At 40.4% G+C, this 24458-nt stretch overlaps 1 protein-coding gene across 4 annotated transcripts in view; it reads left to right on the top strand.

The window, feature by feature from the left end:
* Positions 1-24458, top strand: part of LOC114645883 (uncharacterized) — a 235378-nt gene that overhangs the window by 83236 nt on the left and 127684 nt on the right. For all 4 annotated transcript variants that reach the window (XM_028793784.2, XM_028793783.2, XM_028793782.2 and 1 more), the window contains exon 7: positions 23369-23485. In XM_028793784.2, coding sequence (XP_028649617.1) covers positions 23369-23485 — 117 coding nt within the window. The remainder of the gene's footprint in view (positions 1-23368; positions 23486-24458) is intronic.

Below are 24458 nucleotides of genomic sequence, written 5' to 3'. Positions count from 1 at the left end.
GTAGTGCCATCCAACCCTCTCTGTAAAGTAGTCTTCATATAACGTGGTCATTTTGAATTCCAATTAAATTAACTTAAGTTTGAATCTGATCTTATATTATTGTTGTGACAGTTATGTATTAAGATGTTCTGGCACATTCAATGGAATGTGACAGAGTTTAATCTGGCACATGGGAGGATTCAATTGAAAGAGAAGGCTTTTGTTGATATTAAATCTGGAGATCTTTTTGAAATTCACCTAGCAGATTTAGTATGAAAGGCAGTCGTGAGACTGGGTCTGAGACATACAGCACCATATCATAGGCATAAAGATATATATTTTCTTCAAGTCCATCCGTATAATTTTTTTTATACTCAATTGCATCTAAATGTGAATATCTAAAAAAGTCAAAAACCATTGGAAATTAATGAGCATCCCCTTCTGATTCCATGTTCCAATTTAAAGTATTCAAAATTTAAATCAGTTGCATGAGCTGAAGCAATTGGAGTAGAGCAGAGAACTGTACCCTTTGTGCCCTGCTATAATTGCAATAACTACTTTTCACGAATGCAACTTTGCACATTCTGGAAGTCGAAACATATGATCTAGTTTATGATAACGTGTGGAGTTCGCTCCTTCTTCTTATTTTCTCCTGGTATTCTTTTTCTTTCTACTACACCCAATTACGGTTCAGGTTCAATTGAATGGTGATTCCCATTTGGCATCATATTCAGAGTTGGTTCACACCTTGTATCTGTTACTGCTGGGATTCAATCCAACACTCTTATGGTAAAATGTGTGAAGTTTCAAGGTGTGGAAATCTTCAAAATGTTAAATGCTGACATCAGATAAACCTTATTATTGAAAAAAATGATTAAATGATTAATTACATTTTAAACATAACATTGAGTCTAATTCATTTTTTTTAATTCATGATTACATATTAGGCCTTGGTTGCAGGTGTCGAAATAAGATGAGTCAGAAAAGTAATCATTAGGGCCCTGGTAAGCTGGCAAGCTTCCAAAATATATAACAATAAAATGATGAACAGTATATGCATATATAACTGGGTTTAATAAATGAATGAGCTGTGAGGTGTCAGTGATATCTGCTTATTATTAATATTATTACTAGTAGTTGTAACTCATCACTCATATTAATCAAGTGTTGACATGATGACAGCTTAATGTCTTCGTAATGAGGGTATTAGAAAAACAAACACCTACATTAAGTCAGTATTTAGCCCAACATGCTTTTCAGCAATGTTATTTGTAATGAGCCATTCATCACAAACACAAAAAATGGAATAACAATTCTCCACCCAGATTCAAATCAGATAGACGAGTGCTCCTAATCAAACCCTTGAACAGTGACCTCTAGAACAGTAGGGTGAATGATTTTGACCATCCCAGTAACTCTTTCTAAGACAGCAGAATACTCTGTAAAGTGGTAACACACATACAAACAAATGGCTGTCAATATTGTTTGCTCTGCAGCCTTCTCAGCCACAAGTACAAACTTCAAGGTAGGAGTAAGAGGCCACCACCGATTCTGAAGGAAGTGACTGCAAAGGTTGTGTAAAGGAAAGTCTGATTATATCAAGCTGACGTGATCCAGTTTCTAACATACTACAACCCACTGTTACTAATTTTAGGCCTTGTTTATTTTGCCATAATGTGTTAGGATTTGATGTTCCTCAACTAAAATGTGAGTTGGTACAGTAAATCCCCTTAACAAACGACAGTCACAGATGAAATGCAATCATTGAAATGTTTAATTATCAAATAAAAGAACACAATGAGAGCAAATAATGATTTCACACAGTAATGTAAACATTGGGTTTATATCTAGTAGGTGACATGCACATAACATGAAATTGACATGTGCAGTCCAGGTCCAGTTCCTTGTAATGGTTTATATGAAAGCTGCTGCAAATAAAGTATATTTGATGAGATGAAAATCAACAGGATCTCAAAATATAAAAACATTACGCCTCATCAGTTCCTCTGACCCTGGCTGAAGCTAAGGCGTGATTCCGAAAATAATATCCATGACTATTCCAAATGGAAAGTTGTCGCCGCAGCTCAAGGCTTTGCCAAATATGATTATATAAGCCAGGTTGATGCTTTATCAGAGAAAAACACAAGTTTCTACTTTGCTTCTTGGCTATGAACTCCAGTTGTGTTGCTGTTACCAGTAATTATTTGCGATTTTGGTCCAAATGAATGTCCGTTTCCCATGGCACTACACGCTGCACTTTTCACTGATCTGTATGAAGTTTTGTTAAGGGAGGTCAACTATGGAACTTCATTTACACGCAATTTTCCAGTTCATCTGCTCTCCATACAGATATTTTCCTTGTTATATTGCATACAAAATAATGTACTGGAAATTTGACAAAAACAGGTGCTTTAAAATAATTACTTCACAAAATACATTTGCTCAGACTAAAACATAGATGCATTATGTGTACCTTGTTACACAACTTTTCAGCCTACCATTCAAATCTCATCTCTTCCTCTACCTGTGACTCCACTTCTAGTCTACCCTGTTATAGTCCACACACAGTTGTCCCTCCCAATCTTTACTTTCTATATGTACCTTTAACTCTTTTTCCAATATTCAAAGTTCAAGTTCATTATCTTGTGTATGGAGCACAATGAGATTCTCATTTGATGTGCACCAACAGGCTTGTGACAGTGGGATAATGTTAAATAGCACTAGCATTTATCAATAGCATAATGTTAGTTGGAAGTCAAAACTCTGAATAGACTTTTATGAAGTTTTGGTAATTATGGTTTTCTGCACGTATGACCCCCATGATGAACTGTGCGGTGGAGGCCCAGGACCTACGCCTGGTCAGGACATCCCTTTGGCACCGAATCCAGGGGAGCAGCCAAGAGAGGCTTATTTCTAACACTTGGTGGCAGCCCCCTGGGTTGCATCGGGGCCACAATTCTGGAACACCGGATCTCATCCCTGATGGGCTCTGTGGCCACAGCCAAGGGGAGCTGCACAGCTTTCTGAGCCCATGTGGGCTGTAATGCAGCCACACCTGGAAGTGCAGCCTGAATTAGGTTAATTATCACCTGAAGCACTTCCGGGTGAGCTATAAGAGGAGCCAGAGTCAGGCGGAGGAGGACAAAGCTGCCTGGGAGGAGTGGAGGAAGAAGAGTGTGTGTTGGTCTTTTTTTTTTGTGTGTTTTGGGGACTGTGTGTAGGGCCTGTGGGACATGGGGAAGACGTAGAAGAAAATAAAATCTTTTTGTTTCATTTTTACGTGCCTCTGTTGTCAGTCTGTGTTGGCTCGGGCGCCTATATAGTGCCTTTGTCACAACTGTTATGATGAAGTGCATGCAAAATGGTGAAAAGAGTTTAAGGCCTCATAAAGGGAACAAAACCAGATCAGGACCTTCACTGGTCTGCCTAGAGACTGGCCCTTAATCCTTAAACCTGGCAGCCTGCCACCCATGGCATCAATAGGACAAAAGTGTGATATCGCAGAGACTCATTGCAATCATTGTAAAATGGAACTACTCCATTATTTACTATTTATATTTCCCACCTTCAATAGTTTATTGGTTTTATTGTTTTATTGATTTATATTAATGCATGTCTGTAGTTTAGTCCTGCGGTGGGTTGGCACCCTGCCCGGGATTGTTTCCTGCCTTGTGCCCTGTGTTGGCTGGGATTGGCTCCAGCAGACCCCCGTGACCCTGTGTTCGGATTCAGCGGGTTGGAAAATGGATGGATGGATGTCTGTAGTTTAAAATGCAGAGCATATGATAAATCTATTGAAGATTCTGTTTTTGTTATATTGTATGTACTATTCAGGGGACACACTAAAACTTTCATTTACATCTGTGCAATGACAATAAAAGGCATTTTATAGACATTCTATTCTAAACTCAACAGGCAGGCGTCAAGGCCTATAAAGGCCTTTTATTTAAACACATGGTGCATTACACCAAACAAGTGAGTGAGAGGAGATCCTCCCCATGTTATCATAATCTTCTTATATAATACGCTACCGTGGCTGTCCATTTGTCTGTCCAGGATTTTAAATCACCTGTAGCTCGCAAACCGTTTGACCTATTGACCTGAAATTTGGTTCACATATACTACGTGACGTCTTCTATCCACTTTTGTGGTGATTATTTTTATTCCTCTTTTTATTTTTATTTTATTTCATCGTAGAATCAACTCTCGGCAGAGGACAGCAGGGCAGCCATGCGGCGTGTTTGTACGGGCGCCGTTCTCATTCCTACCACCTTCACCGTCACTTCCTCTGCCTCTTCATATCTTAAATCATTCTCATTGAAGACTTAAGAGCCAGCTTAAGTGAAAAATTAAGAAAAACATGCTAAGTAATTGCAACACAAACACTTAATCAGTTTTAATGCGAAAAGATGCCGATGAAAGAAGAAAAGCAGCGGGCCGCTAGGGTAGAGAAAAGAAGAGCTGCTCAGGACGCAGCAAGCGCATCAACCTGAGCAAACGAATGATAAATGTACAGAGAAAGAGGATGAAAACTACGATTGGTCAAGTCAAGTGTATTCATGCAGTGCGCTGTTACTGGTCAATAATAAAAGAAACGGCAAGAAATAAGCAAAAAAAGGTTATACTTAAAAAGTCCAGTCCTTGAAATTAAAAGGCAAAAAAAAAAGCAAATACAATATGGTACAATACAATAAAATAGAATACTAACAAAAATGTCAATGAAGCACTGCTGGGACTGTCCAGAACCATAATATACAGGCTGAGGGTGACCCCAAAACTGAAACATCATGGTGGCCCCATCTTTTGGGAATTTCACCTACAATACACTAAGGACATATTCAGACAACAATATTAATTAAAAAAATCATAACAAATAATAACAATAATAATAATAATAATAATACATTGTATTTATATAGTGCCTTTCCCATGCTCAAGGCACTTACAGAATATAATAAAGAATGGCAGGGTCTACAGTATATAACATTGTACAAGCCAGATAAATAAGTAAAGAAGATTACGACAGTGAATTCAGAAAAAAAAAACAGACAACATAATTGATAGTCTAGCACACACACATACTGTACATACAGGTTACATGAGCATCTTGACAGAGAAGTAAACTGAGAGAAGGGTAATAAAGTCAAGTAGAGCTAAAAGCCTTCCTGAACAGATGAGTTTTGAGTTGTTTTTTAAAAGAATTCATGGAGTCAGCTGACCAGATTAATTTCGGCAGGTCATTCCAGAGTCTGGGCGCTATACAGCTGAAGGCCCTGTCACCCATGGAGTGTAGATTAGTGTGGGGTACAACAAGATTGCCAGAATCAGAAGACCTTAGTGGGCGGGCAGGCACATAGTGATGGAGAAGGTCACTGATGTAGTTTGGCGCGAGGTTATTTAAGGCTTTGTAAGTTATTAGTAGGATTTTATATTCAATTCTGTAAGACACAGGGAGCCAGTGGAGACGGAGCAGGATGGGTGTGATGTGCTCGCTGCTGCTGGTTCGAGTAAGGACTAGTGCAGCTGAGTTTTGAATAAGCTGGAGCTGTGATAGAAGATTAGAAGGGGCACCTGCCAGTAGGGAATTTCAATAATCGATGCAGGATGTGATAAAAGCATAGATAAGTTTCTCAGCATTAGAGAAAGAGAGGAAGGAGCGAACACGGGATATGTTACGGAGGTGAAAGTAAGAAAGTTTCTTAATGTGATTTATGTGGGCAGAATAAGTGAGGGAGGAATCAAAAATGACACCAAGATTTTTTACAGTAGAGGCAGGTCTGATGAGATCAAGATAGACTGGGAAGGAGCTCATTTTATTAAGTTGCATTTTAGTCCCAATTTGCAGGAGTTCAGTTTTATTGCAATTTAATTTTAAAGAGTTCTGCTCCATCCAGGTTTTAATTTCACTAAGGCAGGTTGTGAGCTGAGAAAGCTCTGATGAAGTTCCACTTTTAACATTGAAGTAGAGTTGAGTATCGTCTGCATAAAAATGATAACCCAGTCCATAGCTACGGATAATATGGCCAAGGGGAAGCATGTAAATACAGAAAAGCAGAGGACCGAGGACAGAGCCTTGAGGGACTCCTTGTGTGACTGGCGCTGAGCTGGATCTGCTGTTGCCAAGACTAAAAAACTCTTGCCTATTAGTCAGGTAGGACTTGAACAACTGGAGGGCAGTGCCAGAGATACCCAGCATGTTCTCCATTCTGGACAGTAGAATGTTATTTCTGACCGTGTCAAATGCTGCACTGAGGTCTAATAGAATTAATATGCTGGTTTGTCCAGAGTCTGCTGCCATAAGCAAATCATTGGTTACCCGTAGCAGAGCAGTTTCACAGCTGTGCCGCGCCCTGAAACCAGACTGAAAGGGTTCCATCAAATTATTAGAGGTTAGGTAATTGGTGAGTTGGGAAGCTACAACACGCTCAAGAATTTTTTACAGGAAAGGTAAGTGGGAAATAGGCCGGAAATTGTTAAGACTGTCAGCATCAAGACCAGACTTTTTTAACATTGGGGTTACAGAAGCAATTTTAAAAGTGAGCGGCACAGAGCCAGTGTCAAGGGATGAGTTTATTATTGTTGTAACAGTCGGGATTATGGCATGAAGGCAGGATTTAAGTAGTGTGCTGGTGATGGAGTTAGGGTCAGCAACAAAAATTACCCGTCAAACAAAAATTTAAAAAATGACAAAAAAAGGAAAATATACTTAAGCCAGAGAGTAAACACTGGCAAAAACATAATGTTATGTTAGCCTATTTTTCTTTTTCTTTGGGACTTCTTATTTATCTTGGGCTTTGAAATTTATAGAACTTAGTTTCACTTTTATTTTTTACTTTGGTTGTCATTTGAGATTTGTAACCCTTTAGCAGCATGCAGTGAGATCAAATGCTTGATGCTTGCCTACAGAGTAGTCAATGGGTCAGCACCTACAGTATATGTATGGAAACACCACTGCGGTCCGGTGCTCCTTCTTGACCACTCAGGTCCACTGATGATCAGCATCTGGTGATGCCCTCTCTACATGGTATCAAATCTCAATTCAGAATCTTGTCCTTTCTAGCTCCTAGCTGGTGGAGCGAGCTGTCACCTCCATTCGAAATACTGACTCCATATTAGCTCTTAGGTTTTTGTAATCTAGAAAGTATAACTAGCTTGCATTTTCTTTTGAGCGCATCACTTGTGATGATCAATTTTGTAACCTTGTTCAACACTTCCCAAACAGTCCCATAGACTAATATTTACTCACTTATTCAAATACTTTGAGCTCTTTGGTAAATCTCTTCAAATAAAATCATCATGTTAAGCAAATTAATGTCTATGTAAATGAAAACTATTTTGTGGTCATATTTGTATAAACTGCAGTGCCATCTTGTTTTTCATAATGTTTGTTGCTAAGGACAGAAGTTGCATCATGTTATTGGTGTGACTCGATTTAAGCTGGTGACATGAGAGACTCATCATTCAAGTTTGTGGATAACTTCTAAAAACTTTTGCAAGCATGTTGTTTTAGTTTCTTCTGGTTTAACTAATTCTTGATTAGGTTCTCTAAGACTTTTGGGTGCATATTGGGCTGTGTTACACATTAGTTTGTCTCCTGGATTTGATCCCTGCATATTTTAAGATAAAGATACTGTATAATCTTCAGGTCCTTTGTCTACTTTTTTCTTTGCGGTCGGCCAGCTTACATCTGTGGAAGAACACATACCAAGGCTGGCATTCCATCCAGAGTTTGCACTCAGTACTGTAGGAATCCTTGTGACCTGGAAGTGTGATGTTTCATCCAGGGTTCCCTCCATGGGTGGGGTTCAAATTCTTTTTTTATGTTTTTTATTCTTAATTTTTGATTCGTTTGTTTATGTGAACATTGTTGATCTTTTAGTTTCTGTGTGTCTATTTATTTTCTGCTATGTTCTGTGTGTCTTGTGGGTGGTTCCCCAAGAGGCAGGGCCGCCTGCCTATCACCTGCCTATGGGCTACACTCAGCACTATATAGGCTGGAAAAACTAGCAGTCCCTTGTGGTTCATTTGAATATGCTTGGTGGTATTGGTGAGTTCAATTGATTATTGTGGCTTTTTCATGTTTTCCTGGGTTTGTGATCCATATGCTCTGTTCGTTTGACCATTCTTGCTGGATTTGTTTTTTGAACTTGTTTGCTTTGGCATTTCCTATTTCAGGCAACTGCTGCTGTGCCTTTTGTGCTGCTTGGAACTTTTTGTCAAGAAGAGCTTTTTAGTGCAATAAATATTTTATTTATAAAGAATCTTCATCTACCCTTTATGTAGTCAAGCCAGATGTTGATATCAGTTGTGAGGGCTTTTTTCTAAGGTTCTCCCAAGTTCATGACATATATAGGATGAAGAGCTATCATGGGGTTTAGATAGATAGATAGATAGATAGATAGATAGATAGATAGATAGATAGATAGATAGATAGATAGATAGATAGATAGATAGATAGATAGATAGATAGATAGATAGATAGATAGATAGATAGATAGATAGATAGATAGATAGATAGATAGATAGATAGATAGATAGATAGATACTTTATTAATCCCAGGGGGAAATTCACATACTCCAGCAGCAAAAAATATCAAATTAAAGAGTAATAAAAAATGCAGGTAAAAAACAGACAATAACTTGAATAATGTTCAACGTTTACCCCCTCTGGTGGAATTGAAGAGTCGCATAGTTTGGGGGAGGAATGATCTTCTCAGTCTGTCAGTGGAGCAGGACAGTGACAGCAGTCTGTCGCTGAAACTGCTCCTCTGTCTGGAGATGACACTGTTTAATGGATGTAGTGGATTCTCCATAATTGATAGGAGCCTGCTGAGTGCCCGTTGCTCTGCTATGGATGTCAAACCGTCCAGCTCTATGCCAACAATAGAGCCTGCCTTCCTCACCAGTTTGTCCAGGCGTGAGGCATCCTTCTTCTTAATGCTGCCTCCCCAGCACACCACTGCGTAGAAGAGGGCACTCGCCACAACCATCTGATAGAACATCTGCAGCATCTTACTGCAGATGTTGAAGGATGCCAGTCTTCTAAGGAAGTACAGGCGGCTCTGTCCTTTCTTGCACAGAGAATCAGTATTGGCAGTCCAGTCCAATTTATCGTCCATCTGCACTCCCAGGTATTTATAGGTCTGCACCCTCTGCACACAGTCACCTCTGATGATCACGGGGTCCATGAGGGGCCTGGGTCTCCTAAAATCCACCACCAGTTCCTTGGTTTTGCTGGTGTTCAGTTGTTTGCACTGGGTGACAGACAAAGCTGTGGGTTGACAACTGTCTGCATGTTTTTTTGTTAGTTGTTTCATAGATCCTACAGCTCTCATGGAGAGTTGCCATCAGATCCAGTGAAGTGAGCTGGTCCAGGGGTAATTTTTTCACTCCGTCTTTTACACATGTTAGGTCTCAGAGGTCATTATTTTCCTGTTGTTTTTGTTTTATTATTTTATTTTTTTGTTCGTCTGTATGGTGGCCTCTTTTAAACAGTTTTTAGTCCTGTTTTGGCTTTCTAACAAAATGGTACGACTTCTGTCTGGTGGTTCCTCACCTTATGATGTTCCATTCAAAAAATAAATAAATAAATCAATACTAGAGCGGATGGTTGGGATAAGGCTGAGTAACACCAATGTTTGCATAATTAGTCATAGGTCTCTGCCTTTAGGTTTATCTCGTATTTATAGCCATCATTAGTGTCATGCTGGCAGAGTACAGTGAAAATCAACATGCAAACATATCACCACATCTCCTGCGACATGACTCAAAACCTCTGTGTTTCTTACCTGAGAAATCTTCAGAATACATTTTTCATAACCTCACAACCTCAGAGTGCTCATGCTACCTCTACAATGTGGGAGCCCAAGCTAGAAAATAAACTTGGAGTTCAGGCAATTGGAGGCACCCACTCCATAAAATGGCTCAGGGGTGTGGTGGTGGGGAATTGTTCAAAAATGCTGAAACCTTATTTATTTATTTTTTGAGAATTAAGAGTGCAAGATTTTTAACACTAGAATTCCTGAAGCCTACGAAACAACTTGTAATCCTGGCCCACCTTACATCCCTTTGCATCTCTTCAGAAATCTTCAGAATACATTTTTCATAACCTAGTAATGAGGTTTATATATGCAATGTAGCAGTTCTTGTGCTTTTAAAGTTTTCTCCATGATAAATTTTCACACATAGTACATGATGAAATAATATTTTAAATAAATGATTTTGCCTAGGAAATGTACATCATCACCCATTTTATAATAAATGTAAACTCAGCATCCATCCATCCATCCATTTTCCAACCCGCTGAATCCGAACACAGGGTCATGGGGGTCTGCTGGAGCCAATCCCAGCCAACACAGGGCACAAGGCAGGAACCAATCCCGGGCAGGGTGCCAACCCACCGCAGATAAACTCAGCATTATCCTTTAAACTTTTATTTTACTATGAACAGCTTCCCAGTACATATAAATCACTTTGGAGTGATCAGGACCATAAATAGCTAAATATAAAAATAAAGAATGACGGCTCGATGAATAGTACTGGTAGGATGGTAAGTAAGTAAGTAAGTAAGTAAACTTTATATATATAGCACATTTCAAGAACAAATGTTACAAAGTACTTTGCAAAAAGTCAACACAGTCACACACAAAAGCAAGCTGATAAACTAAAACCAAGAAAAAAAAGCGTAGACATACACAGTAAAACTTAATAACAAACAAAGCAAGATTAAACAAATTAAAACCAATAATAATATGCATAGACATACATAATCGAACTTGACAAGCCTCAAACACATGCTTGAATAAATTAAGACCAAGAAAAAATGCATAGACATATCCAGTAAAATGCAGTAATGTTACAAAAATGAGCTTGAACAGATTAAACCCAGGAAAAAAATGCATAGACATATACAGTTAAACACAATAACGTTACCCAAAGGCTAATTTGAATAAATGGGTTGTAAGCTTCTTTTTAAAAATGTCCAGAGTGTCCACTGATCTCATGTCTACCAGCAGAGAGTTCCACAATTTAGGGGCCACACCTTCACAATCTCCTTTAGTTTTAAGTGTGCTGTGTGGGACAGCTAACAAACAATTTCACTGTACTCTGTAACCATGAAAATAATGACCATATGGTCCCGTAAAGGCTGTGAGGGATCAACAGGTGTCTCTACAGGGATGGGTCCCACTCCTTTACCTGGCTCGGAGACAAGGGGATACAAAGCACAGCTGCGGAGCAGTGATATTCTCCTGCTGTGCCAGGACAAGGCTGCAGGAAGAAGGTACAACAGCAGCTACTCCGGAGTTGGCATTCTAACAACCACAGAGCAACACTCAGGATGGACTGAGGATCAGGGAAGGACAGCACAGTGAGCAACAGCCTACTTTGGGCAGTACGTCCCCCTTTGGTGGCAGCATTTGGACATCCGCAGGACAACATGGGAGTTGTGGTCCCAGGGATCTGACCTACCGGATTCTGTGGGTGTCGACAGGGGGAGCTCAGGAATACTGATTGCACAAGGGCCATTGGGGATGAGCCGGACCAGGAAGTGCTTCCGGGGTAACAGATTGAGCACTGGAAATACTCCCTGGTCTGGAGTTAAAGGCGACCCCTCTACTCGGCTTGTGAGTCAGAATTGGGAGGAAGTAGATGAGACGTCAAGGAAGATGAAGGAGGAGAAGCTTTATGCCTTTTGTAAATATTGAAGTAAAGAAACTGGAAACCATGTGAAGGTGCTGTGGAAAATATACTTTTGTTCAACCCAGTGCTGTGGTGTGAAGCTGTGTCAAGGGGTTTAGGATGCCGTGACACCCCCTATAGGCCAGCAGGCAAATTAATTCAACACCTATTCAATAATAATCATAATAATAATTCATTACATTTATAGAGGGGTTTTGAAGGTACTCAAAGTGCTTTGCACAGTGAGTGGGGAGCCCCTTTTACCACCACTAATTTGCAGCCTGGATTCAGATTTTCATACTGTAATCACCACCATTGCCGTAAATATACTTTACAAACAAGAAAAGCATGAGCAGCATTATTATTGAGTCTAACATTAAATACGCTGTAAACTTTTTGCACTGGTAAACAACATTAAGACTCCTTCTGATAGGTCATATTACCAGAGCAAAATAGAAAGTGATAAAATCAATGAAAAGGCTTTACTATAAAGAGACTGTGATGTGAGGCAGGGGTTTAGGTGTGTAAGTTTGAGTAAACCTCACCGCACGAACGCCTTCTGTGTCGCTTTCCTAGAAAAGCTGAGTTGCAGCTTATGATGCATTTTTGTCCTATGAACGCGTTTACTAAAGGTAGATATGTTTGTTTACTTTTGCATAATTTCCTGTAAATTACCACATCCTCTGAGAATTTGTTACACAGACATTTTAACTAAATGGTTAAGAGACAACAACTGAGTGCAAACAAGAATAGATAAAAACTTTCTAAACAATGCACACTTATAAAATATCACAACTGATGTAAACCTAGCAATGATATATAGCCATATTAAATAACTGAACTACACTTTAGAAAGTACTTCAGTGTATAAAACTCTAATAACAATTATGTCATACTTTTTGATACAAATAAAATACTGCACATGCTGGTAACAAAACATTTTCTGAACTCAAATTTCATTACAAATTTCATTAAGGAGTATAGCCTATTCTGGCAACAGCTGGGCACAATGTAGAAAATAATCCAATCCAAGATGCCAATCACAGATCCACACTTACCTCAGGCTAATTTATAGCTGCCATTCATTGACAACATTCTTCATAGTTTGAGTAAATTAAATGGAATGTAGATATGAAACAGACACAACCTCAGAGTGCTCATGCTACCTCTACAATGTGGGAACCCAAGCTAGAAAATAAACTTGGAGTTCAGGCAATTGGAGGCACCCACTCCATAAAATGGCTCAGGGGTGTGGTGGAGGGGAATTGTTCAAAAATGCTGAAACCTTATTTATTTATTTTTTGAGAATTAAGAGTGCAAGATTTTTAACACTAGAATTCCTGAAGCCTACGAAAAAAGTCGTAATCCCGGCCCTCCTTAAATCCCTTCGCATCTCTCCATCAGCGTCTTTTGTTTTGTAAATGCGTCGATCAGCACAAGCAGCAAGGAGCCTGCTATCTCATCCTCTGCCTTGACAGAGCTCAACTCACAGGCAAAAAGGTCTCCCAGCTCAAGCCAAGGCTTCTTATCTGCGTGTGAGGTGCCTGGAGTAGTGTAGGGTAAATAATACAGTATATCATTATTTGGAATACATGCATTTCATGTGTGTTCTGTGTCTACAAAGATCTGGGTAAGTGTAGAATGAAAGGAAATGTGAGAAGTGCAAGAAATGCTGAACACATGCCTAAAGCAGAAACTTTTTCCATGTTATACTAATAATGACGAGAAGTGTATAATGTGTCAAGACTTTAGTCCAAATATCAAATAAACATGTGCACTTTTATTCAAGAATATAACCAAAGGAAAAAAAAAGCATTTTTTTCCCTCTCACCAGTAATAATAGTGAATGTCTCTGACCAAACAATCAGAAACAGACTTCATGTAAGTGGCCTGAGGGCCTGACGTCCTCTAGTGGGTCCTGTGCTCACTGCACGGCACCGTGGAGCTCGATTGGCATTTGCCATAGAATACCAGAATTGGCAGGTCCACCACTGGCACCCTGTGCTTTTCACAGATGAAAGCAGGTTCACCCTGAGCACATGTGACAGACGTGAAAGGGCCTGGAGAAGCCACGGAGAACGTTATGCTGCCTGTAACATCATTCAACATGACTGGTTTAGTGGTGGGTCAGTGATGGTCTAGGGAGGCATATCCATGGAGGGATGCACAGACCTCTACAGGCTAGACAATGGCACCTTGACTGTCATTAGGTATTGGGATGAAATCCTTGGACCCACTGTCAGACCATATGCTGGTGCAGTGGGTCCTGGGTTCCTCCTGGTGCACGACAATGCCTGACCTCATGTGGCGAGAGTATGCAGGCAGTTCCTGGAGGATGAAGGAACTGATACCATTGACTGGCCCCCATGCTCGCCTGACCTAAATTCAATAGAACTCCTCTGGGACATTATGTTTTGGTCCAACTGATGCCACCAGGTTGCACCTCAGACTGTCCAGTAGCTCAGTGATGCCCTGGTCCAGATCTGGGAGGAGATCCCCCAGGACACCATCCATCATCTCATTAGGAGCATGCCCGATGTTGTCAGACATGCATACAAGCATGTGGGGGCCATACAAACTACTGAGTACGATTTGGAGTTGCTGCAATGAAATTTCGGCAAAATGGACTAGTCTGCCGCATCATTTTTTCACTTTGATTTTTGGGGTGTCTTTGAATTCAGCCCTCTGTAGGTTGATAATTTCCATTTCCATCAAATGATGTGGCATCCCTTCATTCCTAACACATTACCCAGTCCATATCAGTATAGATATCCAGAAGGATTTTTTTCCCCATTGAGATCTGATGTGTTTTCATAGCGTTCCTTTAATTTTTTGATCAATTAATACAGTGCATCCAGAAAGTATTCACAGCGCATCACTTTTTCCACATTTTGTTATGTTACAGCCTTATTCCAAAATGGATTAAATTCATTTTTTTCCTCAGAATTCTACACACAACACCCCATAATGACAACGTGAAAAAAGTTTACTTAAGGTTTTTGCAAATTTATTAAAAATAAAAAAACTGAGAAATCACATGTACATAAGTATTCACAGCCTTTGCTCAATACTTTGTCGATGCACCTTTGGCAGCAATTACAGCCTCAAGTCTTTTTGAATATGATGCCACAAGCTTGGCACACATATCCTTGGCCAGTTTCACCCATTCCTCTTTGAAGCACCTCTCAAGCTCCATCAGGTTGGATGGGAAGCGTCAGTGCGCAGCCATTTTAAGATCTCTCCAGAGATGTTCAATCGGGGCTCAGTCTGGGCTCTGGCTGGGCCATTTAAGGACATTCACAGAGTTGTCCTGAAGCCATTCCTTTGATATCTTGGCTGTGTGCTTAGGGTCGTTGTCCTGCTGAAAGATGAACCGTCGCCCCAGTTTGAGGTCAAGAGCGCTCTGGAGCATGTTTTCATCCAGGATGTCTCTGTACATTGCTGCAGTCATCTTTCCCTTTATCCTGACTAGTCTCCCAGTCCCTGCCACTGAGAAACATCCCCACAGCATGATGCCGCCACCACCATGCTTCACTGTAAGGATGGTATTGGCCTGGTGATGAGCGGTGCCTGGTTTCCTCCAAACGTGATGCCTGGCATTCACACCAAAGAGTTCAATCTTTGTCTCATCAGACCAGAGAATTTTCTTTCTCATGGTCTGAGAGTCCTTCAGGTGCCTTTTGGCAAACTCCAGGCGGGCTGCCATGTGCCTTTTACTAAGGAGTGGCTTCTGTCTGGCCACTCTACCATATAAACCTGATTGGTGGATTGCTGCAGAGATGGTTGTCCTTCTGGACGGTTCTCCTCTCTCCACAGAGGACTTCTGGAGCTCTGACAGAGTGACCACCGGGTTCCTGGTCACCTCCCTGACTATGGCCCTTCTCCCCCGATCGTTCAGTTTAGATTGCCGGCCAGCTCTAGGAAGAGTCCTGGTGGTTTCGAACTTCTTCCACTTACGGATGATGGAGGCCACTGTGCTCATTGGGACCTTCAAAGCAGCAGAAATTTTTCTGTAACCTTCTCCAGATTTGTGCCTCGAGACAATCCTGTCTCGGAGGTCTACAGACAATTCCTTTCACTTCATGTTTGGTTTGTGCTCTGACATGAACTGTCAACTGTGGGACCTTATATAGACAGGTGTGTGCCTTTCCAAATCATGTCCAGTCAACTGAATTTACCACAGGCGGACTCCAATTAAGCTGCAGAAACATCTGAAGGATGATCAGGTGAAACAGGATGCACCTGAGCTCAATTTCGAGCTTCACGGCAAAGGCTGTGAATACTTATGTACATGTGCGTTCTCAATTTTTTTATTTTTAATAAATTTGCAAAAACCTCAAGTAAACTTTTTTCACGTTGTCATTATGGGGTGTTGTGTGTAGAATTCTGAGGAAAAAAATAAATTTAATCCATTTTGGAATAAGGCTGTAACATAACAAAATGTGGAAAAAGTGATGCGCTGTGAATACTTTCCGGATGCACTGTATGTATACAGCAGTGTTACCCATTGTAAACATGGCCAGGTAAGCAGACCAGGGTAAACAGGGAAAAGGAGGTTTCGGTGCCATAATAATTTAGTCAAAATAAAGCAAGGAAAAATAACCCATTGACTATTTCTATACACTTTATTGTGTTGCAGTTTTAATTTTAAATGGATACATTTGCCATTTTTTCTCTTCAGTCTACACTCAATAACCCAGAAAGACAAATTGAAAATGTTTTCAGAAAAGGTTGAAAATGTATTCAAAATCAAAAGCTGAAATCTCCCATTTTATGTAAGTATGTCGACTCTGTGATGAGCCATTCCACTTTGTGGTCAGATGCATCCTGTTTGCTTTAATTATCTTTGAGATGGGTCTCGACTTGGGACAAACTGAATTGATCGGACCAGTTTAGAATAGCACACACATGTGCATATAAGGTTCACAACTCACAATGCATGTCAGGACAAAAACCAAGCCATGAAGTCCAAAGAGTTCTCTGTAGACCTCCACAATAACATAGTGGTGAGGCATAGATCAGGGCAGGAATATAAAACTATTTCTAAAACTAGACTGTTCCCAGGAATAACATGGCCTCAATAATTATGAAACAGAAGAAGTTTAGAACCAGCAGACCTAGAGTTGGTTGTCCAGACAAGGTGAGGAACCGTAAAGAGGAGGTGACCAACAACTCAGTGGTCACTGTAACAGAACTTCACAGAAACTCTCTGCTGAGATAGAAGAGTGTTTCAAAAGGACAACCATCTCAGCAACAGTCCATCTTACAGATTATCAAAAATCATTTAAACAGCTCTAGCAGTGTAAGAAAAATGATACTCTGTTCTAATAAGACAAAAATTAGATTTGTTTGGGGCAGCACTTCATGCACTGCCTAATACCATCCCTACAGTGAAACATGGTGGTGGCAGCATCATGATATGGCAGTGCATCTCACCAGCAGGGACAGGGAGACCGGTCAGAATTGAGGAAAGAATGAAGGCTGTGAAATACAGAAAGGTGTTTGAAGATGACCTGAGTGAGAGCAGATCTGTGACCTCAGATTGGGACGAAGGTTCATCTTTCAGCATGACAGTGTCCCAAAGCATACGGTCAGAACAATGCTTGAGTGGCTTAGGGACAAGTCTCTATGACTTTCTTTGATTGAGCCAGCTAAAACCCAAAATTAAACCCCATAGAACATCTGTGGAGAGACCTGAAGATGGCAGTTTACAAATGCTTCCCATCCAATCTAATGGAGCTTGAGGGGTTCTGCCAGGAAAAATGGAATGACCTGCCTAAATCCAGGTGTGCATAGGACATAGATACTTACTCAAGAAAACTTGCTTGCATGTCAAACTTTATCTTTTGGGTTCTCATAGAAAGTAATCTTGCTGGAATCTGAACCCATGGGAGCTGTGAAACAGTAATGCTAACCATTACACCATTCATGCCATTGGGATATTAGAAAGGTTTAGATGAGAACAGGTCATTCAGCCCAACAAAGTTCAACCGGGCCTATCCACTTAATTCCTCTAAAAAAACCTCAAGTCATGTTTTGAATGTACCTAAAGCCCTACTTTCTACAAAACTATTTGGTAACTTATTCCATGTGTCTGTGGCTTTCTATGTGAAGACAAATTTCTTAATATTTGTGCAGAATTCACCCTTAACAAGTTTACAACAGTATCCACCTTTCTTGATGAACTTGTTTTTAAAGTAACTGTCTTGATCCACTGTATCAATTCCCGTCATAATGTTAAATACTTCAAGCATGTCTCCTCATACTGCGGTGGGTTGGCACCCTGCCCGGAATTGGTTCCTGCCTTGTGCCCTGTGTTGGCTGGGATTGGCTACAGCAGACACCCGTGACCCTGTGTTTGGATTCAGCGGGTTGGAAACTGGATGGATGGATGGATGTCTCCTCATAATTTCCTTTTGCTTAAACTGAAAAGGCTCAGCTCTTTTAATCTTTCCTCATAACTCATCCCCTATAGCCTTTAGAATCACCGTAGTCACTCTTCTCTGGACTTTTTCCAGCACTTCTAAGTCTTTTTTGTAGTCTGGAGACTAAAACTGTACACTTTATTATAGATAAGGCCTCACCAGTGTGTTATAAAACTTCAGCATAACCTCCTTGGACTTGTACTTTACATTGCTATACAACCTAACATTCTGCTAGCCTCCTTAATGGCTTCTGAACACTGTAAGCTGAGGGAAGCTGACCCTCACCCTACCCTTAACCCTAACCCATAACTCCTAACTCATTCTCATAAGGTATACGTTCAATTTTCAAGCCTCCCATCGTGTATTCAAACCTAACATTTTTACTTCCTAAAAGTATTACGTTACCTTTACTTACATTAATTTTCATCTGCAGAAAATCTGCCCAAGTCTGTGTTCTGTCCTAGTCCCACTTTAATGATTCAGTGGATTCTAAATCGTCTGCCAATCCTCCTATCTTGGAATGATATGTAAGCTTGATCAGCTTGCCATTTATATTCCTATCCAAATCATTTACAGTATGTCAGCTCAAACACAAACACTGTGCAATTGTATGCTGAGTTTACAAAACATCACAGATTACCAGTTGACTTAAAAGTTCAGCCCTACCTCTGGTTCATTCTGCCCCTGAGTAAATCACTTAACCTGTCTATGCTCCAGTTTTGATAACATGCATGTAAAGTGCACTGGATTGTTTTTTATTTATGTAAAGGCCCTATACAAATGGAGAGTGAGCAGTGAAGCTTCTCCTGCACAGATTACCATTTGTCTGCATTCATTGTGGCTTTGATGAGTTACTTTACTTCACTGGGGGGCCGGTGATCAAATTACAATTATTGGCGGACATTCTGAAGTTTTGTTATCCAGCTGCATTCCAGATGTAACAGCTTGTTGTTCATGGGTATTGAGAAATATCACGTCTTCAGAAGAAGAAGCTGCTGAGTGATATGTGCTCCCTTTTACAGTGATTCGCTTTGTCATGGGCAGGGACATCTTTTTGAGTCGATGTGTGTGTGTGTTCTAGAGGGTTATGAGACTCTGGGTGAGTGAAAGGGTGTGTGATGGGGTATCTTTATGAGGTGTTAGTGTTCTGAGATTTCTCTAGTAATAAAGACAGAGGCTTCAAGGTAAGGTTGTTGCACTCACTACATTACAACCTGCTGTACATTAGGACATGCTGCTTGTTATTTTGTACAGGCAAGTAAGAATTTCACTGTGCTCTGTACATTTGACAATAAGCATCCTGTAAAAATATTTATTTGAGTTATGTTTCACTTTGTTGGTTAGGTTTGGAATCATAAATAAAAAATAAAGTGGGATTCAATAGGATGAGTCCACTAAGTGGGCCTGGTAATGCTGGTAGTGAGGGATGATGATATATGCCTGGCATAGCTGTGGGTGTCTATTTTGGACTTGTTTAGTATTTTAATGAAGCATTCCAGGCATTCAGTTCACTCAGCCAAAGACAGCAGAATTTCTGCCGAACCTTTGGAGTTGTGTTCAAAACTGCCAGTTCCATCTCTCTTTAATTAAAGCTGATCTGGGCTGACAACCTCCAGGGTACCCTGCCAAAGTGCTGATGAAAGACAAAAAGCACAGCAGCCTGTGAGGGACTGACCAGCCATTATACAGTCCCAGTATAAGGAGACTGACCTCCTGGTGACCTGAGCCTAAGGGGCCATCTACCGTCCCTTGTGATTTGTAGAGAGACAACTCAGTCACTTATGGTGTGTGAATTGTAGAGTGGCAACTCAGTCATTTGTGCTGTATGACTTTTAGGGGGAATCTTTAATCATTTGCGTAGTGTGACTTGTCATTACACTGTAGGCTCAGTGCTCGGACTTGTCATTAAGCTGTCGACTCAGTGCTCAGGCGCTGCAGTTGTGTAATTTAGGGAGAGGCAATCTCTTGTGTCATGGGATGTGAAAAGCAGAAGTTTGGTCACTTTTGTTATTTAGCTTTTTAGGAATGGGACACAATTACCAGGATTGTGTTATTTGTTGAGTGGGACCTCAGTCTTTGCTATTTGTGATTTGTAGAGCTGCCTCTCAGTCTCTTCTGCAGTGTGAGGGAGGGAGCTCAATCAATTGTGTTGTATGGTTCGTAGAGAGGGAGCTCAGTCACTTGTTATGTCTGATTTTTAGGAAGGAAGCCCGGTCAATTGTGTTGTGTGACTTTTAGGGAGGGAACCCATTGATTTGTGTTCTGTGGCTTCTCTTTAGAAAGCTTTGCTGTTATATACCATATAGAGAGGGAATCACTAGTGCTGTATGACTCCAAGTGTTATAATCAGTTATTTTCATTTTTTCCAGAATTCTCTATGGTTGTTAAGTACATTTTTTATATGGACTCTGGGGTTTTGAATCCCAATGAATGTGAATTTCAGATTGATTTTATAAACTTTGCCAGAGTTAATAAGTTTAAGTTTTATAACTTCTGACTGGGACTCCATTTTTGTTTACCATGAAGATCTATCCTATGTGTGTGGCACGTGACATTGAGAATATAAAGATCGTCTCAAAGGTTTCCTGAACATCCAATATTAGGATTTTCTGTTCAGTTTCACAGCTGTTTTCTCCGATCGACCTACTGGTTCTTTGAACAAAAATTGAAGTATTTTTTCCAGCTTTACACTTATGATTTTTGGGTTAGCTTTCTTATTTTTTGATGATGAGTCAGCAGTTCTTTTGGTATTGACCTCTGCCTGTTTTTTGGCCATGGCTTTTCTCACGATCCCATTTTCAAATTTTCACTGTCTCACCTTGAATCAGTACTCTAAGAAACCAGGAATAAATCAATAATCAATAACACAGATAAACTCTCTTACAAATTCAGTAATTTGTACTGGACTACTGGAAACTTTACTCAGATCTACCCATAAAGCCAGAGGGAGGACCGTTAGCAGTGATGTCATGGTGGACCCGCCTCCTTGGGTTTGTCCTGCAAAGTACACAGAATGACAGTACATTTAAAGAGACAGCACACAATTAATGAATGATAAACAAACCCGGCAGAAATTACACAAAAACATGAATAATAATAATTCAAAATTAATAAAAACAACAATAAAACAGTCAATAAATATAAGCTATAAAAAAACCCTGGCTGTAACATAGGAAGTTGCTGGTTCTCGTCACTGGGGGGATGTCACATTGCAAGATTTGAAATCACAAGGGATGATACATTTTATAACTCTGTGATGACTTTTTATCCAACATCCCCATTTAAAAAATATGAGCTTGCCACATTCTGACAGCCAATAATGTGCTGAATGACAGTTTCAGTGCTTGTACAAACAGTTTTCCAGGTATAGCAAGATTCAAAGCTCAACTTTGATACTAGCTTCGTTATGTTAAATTCGTACAATTTGAATCTGATGAGTTGCTTTTCCAGTAAATTGTATTTTGTGTTTAAATTGCATTGTGTAAGTTGTTTTAGAATTTTGGGAAAGCTGATTACAAATTACAAATCTTACTTCTATCACTGTTGTGAGGGTGTTCCTCAGGTACATTTCGAGATACGTGTGGTGCATGTTGTTTTCAGTTGTGTTGTGTGTTTATGTGTTTGTTGAGTAGTTTCTGTGTTCTGGGGGAAACATTTCAAAATGTACTGTTTGAGCCAGTGGTCTCAAACTCCTGTCCTGGAGGGCCACAGTGGCTGCAGGCTTTCATTCCAACCGTTTTCTTAATTGGTGACCAGTTTAATTCATTTTCCTTTAATTTTAAATGACTTGTTTTTTTAAGATTTGTTCCCCTGAAGTTCTTCATCGTTCCTCTGAATTGTTTCATTTCTTTCCTTAAATGGCATCCAAGCAGAAATGAAATGTGAAGTGAGTGAGCCAACAGAAGACCAACTAAGTCAGGGCCTGAAACTCCAACCAATTTCACTCCAACCAGTTGCTAAAATAGGCACTGAGTCTTGTTGTTAATTAAATCCGTTCTTTAATTCCATGAATCGTTGCTACTGTCATTGTGCAATGGCATACATTTAAAAAATTACTGATTTTCTCTCTTGTAAGATCACTGATAAAATGTTTTGTGGACCTTTATTTTCAGATATATTTTTTTTTTGTTCTTTATTTCACCTTATACATTTCTTGTATTAGAAATTTGTTAGTTTTCACATCTGCGGTGGGTTGGCACCCTGCCTGGGATTGGTTCCTGCCTTGTGCCCTGTGTTGGCTGGGATTGGCTCCAGCAGACCCCCGTGACCCTGTGTTCGGATTCAGCGGGTTGGAAAATGGATGGATGGATGGATAGTTTTCACATACCCCTTGGGGTCAGAGCGCAAGGTCAGCCATTGTACAGTGCCCCTGGAGCAATTACAGGTTAAGGGTCTTGCTCAAGAGCCAGCAGAGTAGGATCTCTTTTGGCAGTGATGTGGATTCAAACCGGCAACCTTCTGGATACCAGCACAGATCCTTAGCCTCAGAGCCACCATTCCAATATTGTATGATGGCCACAGTTTGCTGGTCATGTTTTGGCTCATTTTATATGTCATTATTGTTTGACTGTTAATTAAGGAAAAAGAAACAATTGATGGGTCTGAGTCTTCAAGAGCAAGTCAAATAAAATAAATTCAAAAGAAGTTAATTAGCAGCAAAAACTAATTAAGAGAAGGGTTGGAATGAAAACGTGAATCCTCTGCGGCCCTCCAGGACTGGAGTTTGAGACCACTGGTTTAAACTGTGTTCAAACTACTTGTAAAGCAATCTACCATCAGGGTGTTCTGGGTGCATGCCCAGGGGCCCATGATGGTAAGGTGCCTTTTCATTAATTCCCCCTCTTGATGTTACGATAGAGTACCAGAGACAGATGAAGGATGAAGCATTCACATCTCACACTGAAATGAACACTGAGAAATGCCAGGCTGCGTTAAATGACTCGGTGTCTGTGCATTGCATGATCAGCTCTCTCTTAAGCAGCTAAGTCACCCAGGGGCCTGTAAGGGTCTTAAATCCAGCCTTGATGGAAAAAATCCGACAGTGCTGTGTATGACGTCATGGTGGATGCTTTGTTGTGTGGTGTGTGCTTAGCTGGGTGTGTTGCGTTTTTTTTTCTGTCTTTGCTCTTTTGGGATAGCATTTTGAAAATACTTTATATACACAGTGTAACACTGCAGTTGAGTTGAGTGCTATCTGGTTGGCTATTCTGCTGAAGTCACCACAGAGTTTCAGTCTGCGCTCTGTGCCTCTGCCTTATTCCTAAGTCTCTCTGGTCTCCTTTCAGGTTGTGGAGAGTACGGCTGTGATCTGTCGTGCAGTCCCAGTGGTTGTGAACAGATCTCTCGTGTCTGCCCTGTTGGATTCATTGCGACGGAAACCAGCAGCCGTGTCACCTGCACAGGTAAAACATCAGGACAACCTGTCATTTACATTATCTAAACCTCTGTTTTTCACTCTTCTCCTGCTGCCGGACTCTTATTTATGTAAGGTTAAGTTCTAAAGATCCATGTAGAAGTAAAATTATTTTATTTATTTTTGTGCTGCATAGTGAAATGAACCAAACAGGTTTATTTCATAACAGAAAAAAAACATTTGTGATTTATGTCTAATGCCTCATGATAACGGATATTTTAAGATTCAATGTTCAGCCATCTTTTCAGGATCATGTGGAAGTGAAGCCTATTCTGAGTTTTTCAGACACAAGGCTGGAACCCACCTTGGGTAGGTGCCAGTTCAGTGCAGGACAGATATTTATATTGGGTCAAATTACAGTTGCCAGTCCAAGTATTGTGTACAGTGCATCTGGAAAGTATTCACAGTGCATCACCTTTTCCACATTTTGTTATGTTGGATTAAATTCATTTTTTTCCTCAGAATTCTACACACAACACCCCATAATGACAACGTGAAAAAAGTTTACTTGAGGTTTTTGCAAATTTATTAAAAATAAAGAAATTGAGAAAGCACATGTACATAAGTATTCACAGCCTTTGCCATGAAGCTCGAAATTGAGCTCAGGTGCATCCTGTTTCCCCTGATCACCCTTGAGATGTTTCTGCAGCTTAATTGGAGTCCACCTGTGGTAAATTCAGTTGATTGGACATGATTTGGAAAGGCACACACCTGTCTATATAAGGTCCCACAGTTGACAGTTCATGTCAGAGCACAAACCAAGCATGAAGTCAAAGGAATTGTCTGTACACCTCCGAGACAGGATTGTCTCGAGGCACAAATCTGGAGAAGGTTACAGAAAAATTTCTGCTGCTTTGAAGGTCCCAATGAGCACAGTGGCCTCCATCATCCGTAAGTGGAAGAAGTTCGAAACCACCAGGACTCTTCCTAGAGCTGGCCGGCCATCTAAACTGAACGATCAG

This window comes from Erpetoichthys calabaricus, chromosome 2, assembly GCF_900747795.2.
Source record: "Erpetoichthys calabaricus chromosome 2, fErpCal1.3, whole genome shotgun sequence".
In the NCBI taxonomy this organism is placed as follows: domain Eukaryota; kingdom Metazoa; phylum Chordata; class Cladistia; order Polypteriformes; family Polypteridae; genus Erpetoichthys; species Erpetoichthys calabaricus.
Note: the sequence above shows the minus strand (reverse complement) of the source record. Positions and strands in the feature narration are given on the sequence as shown.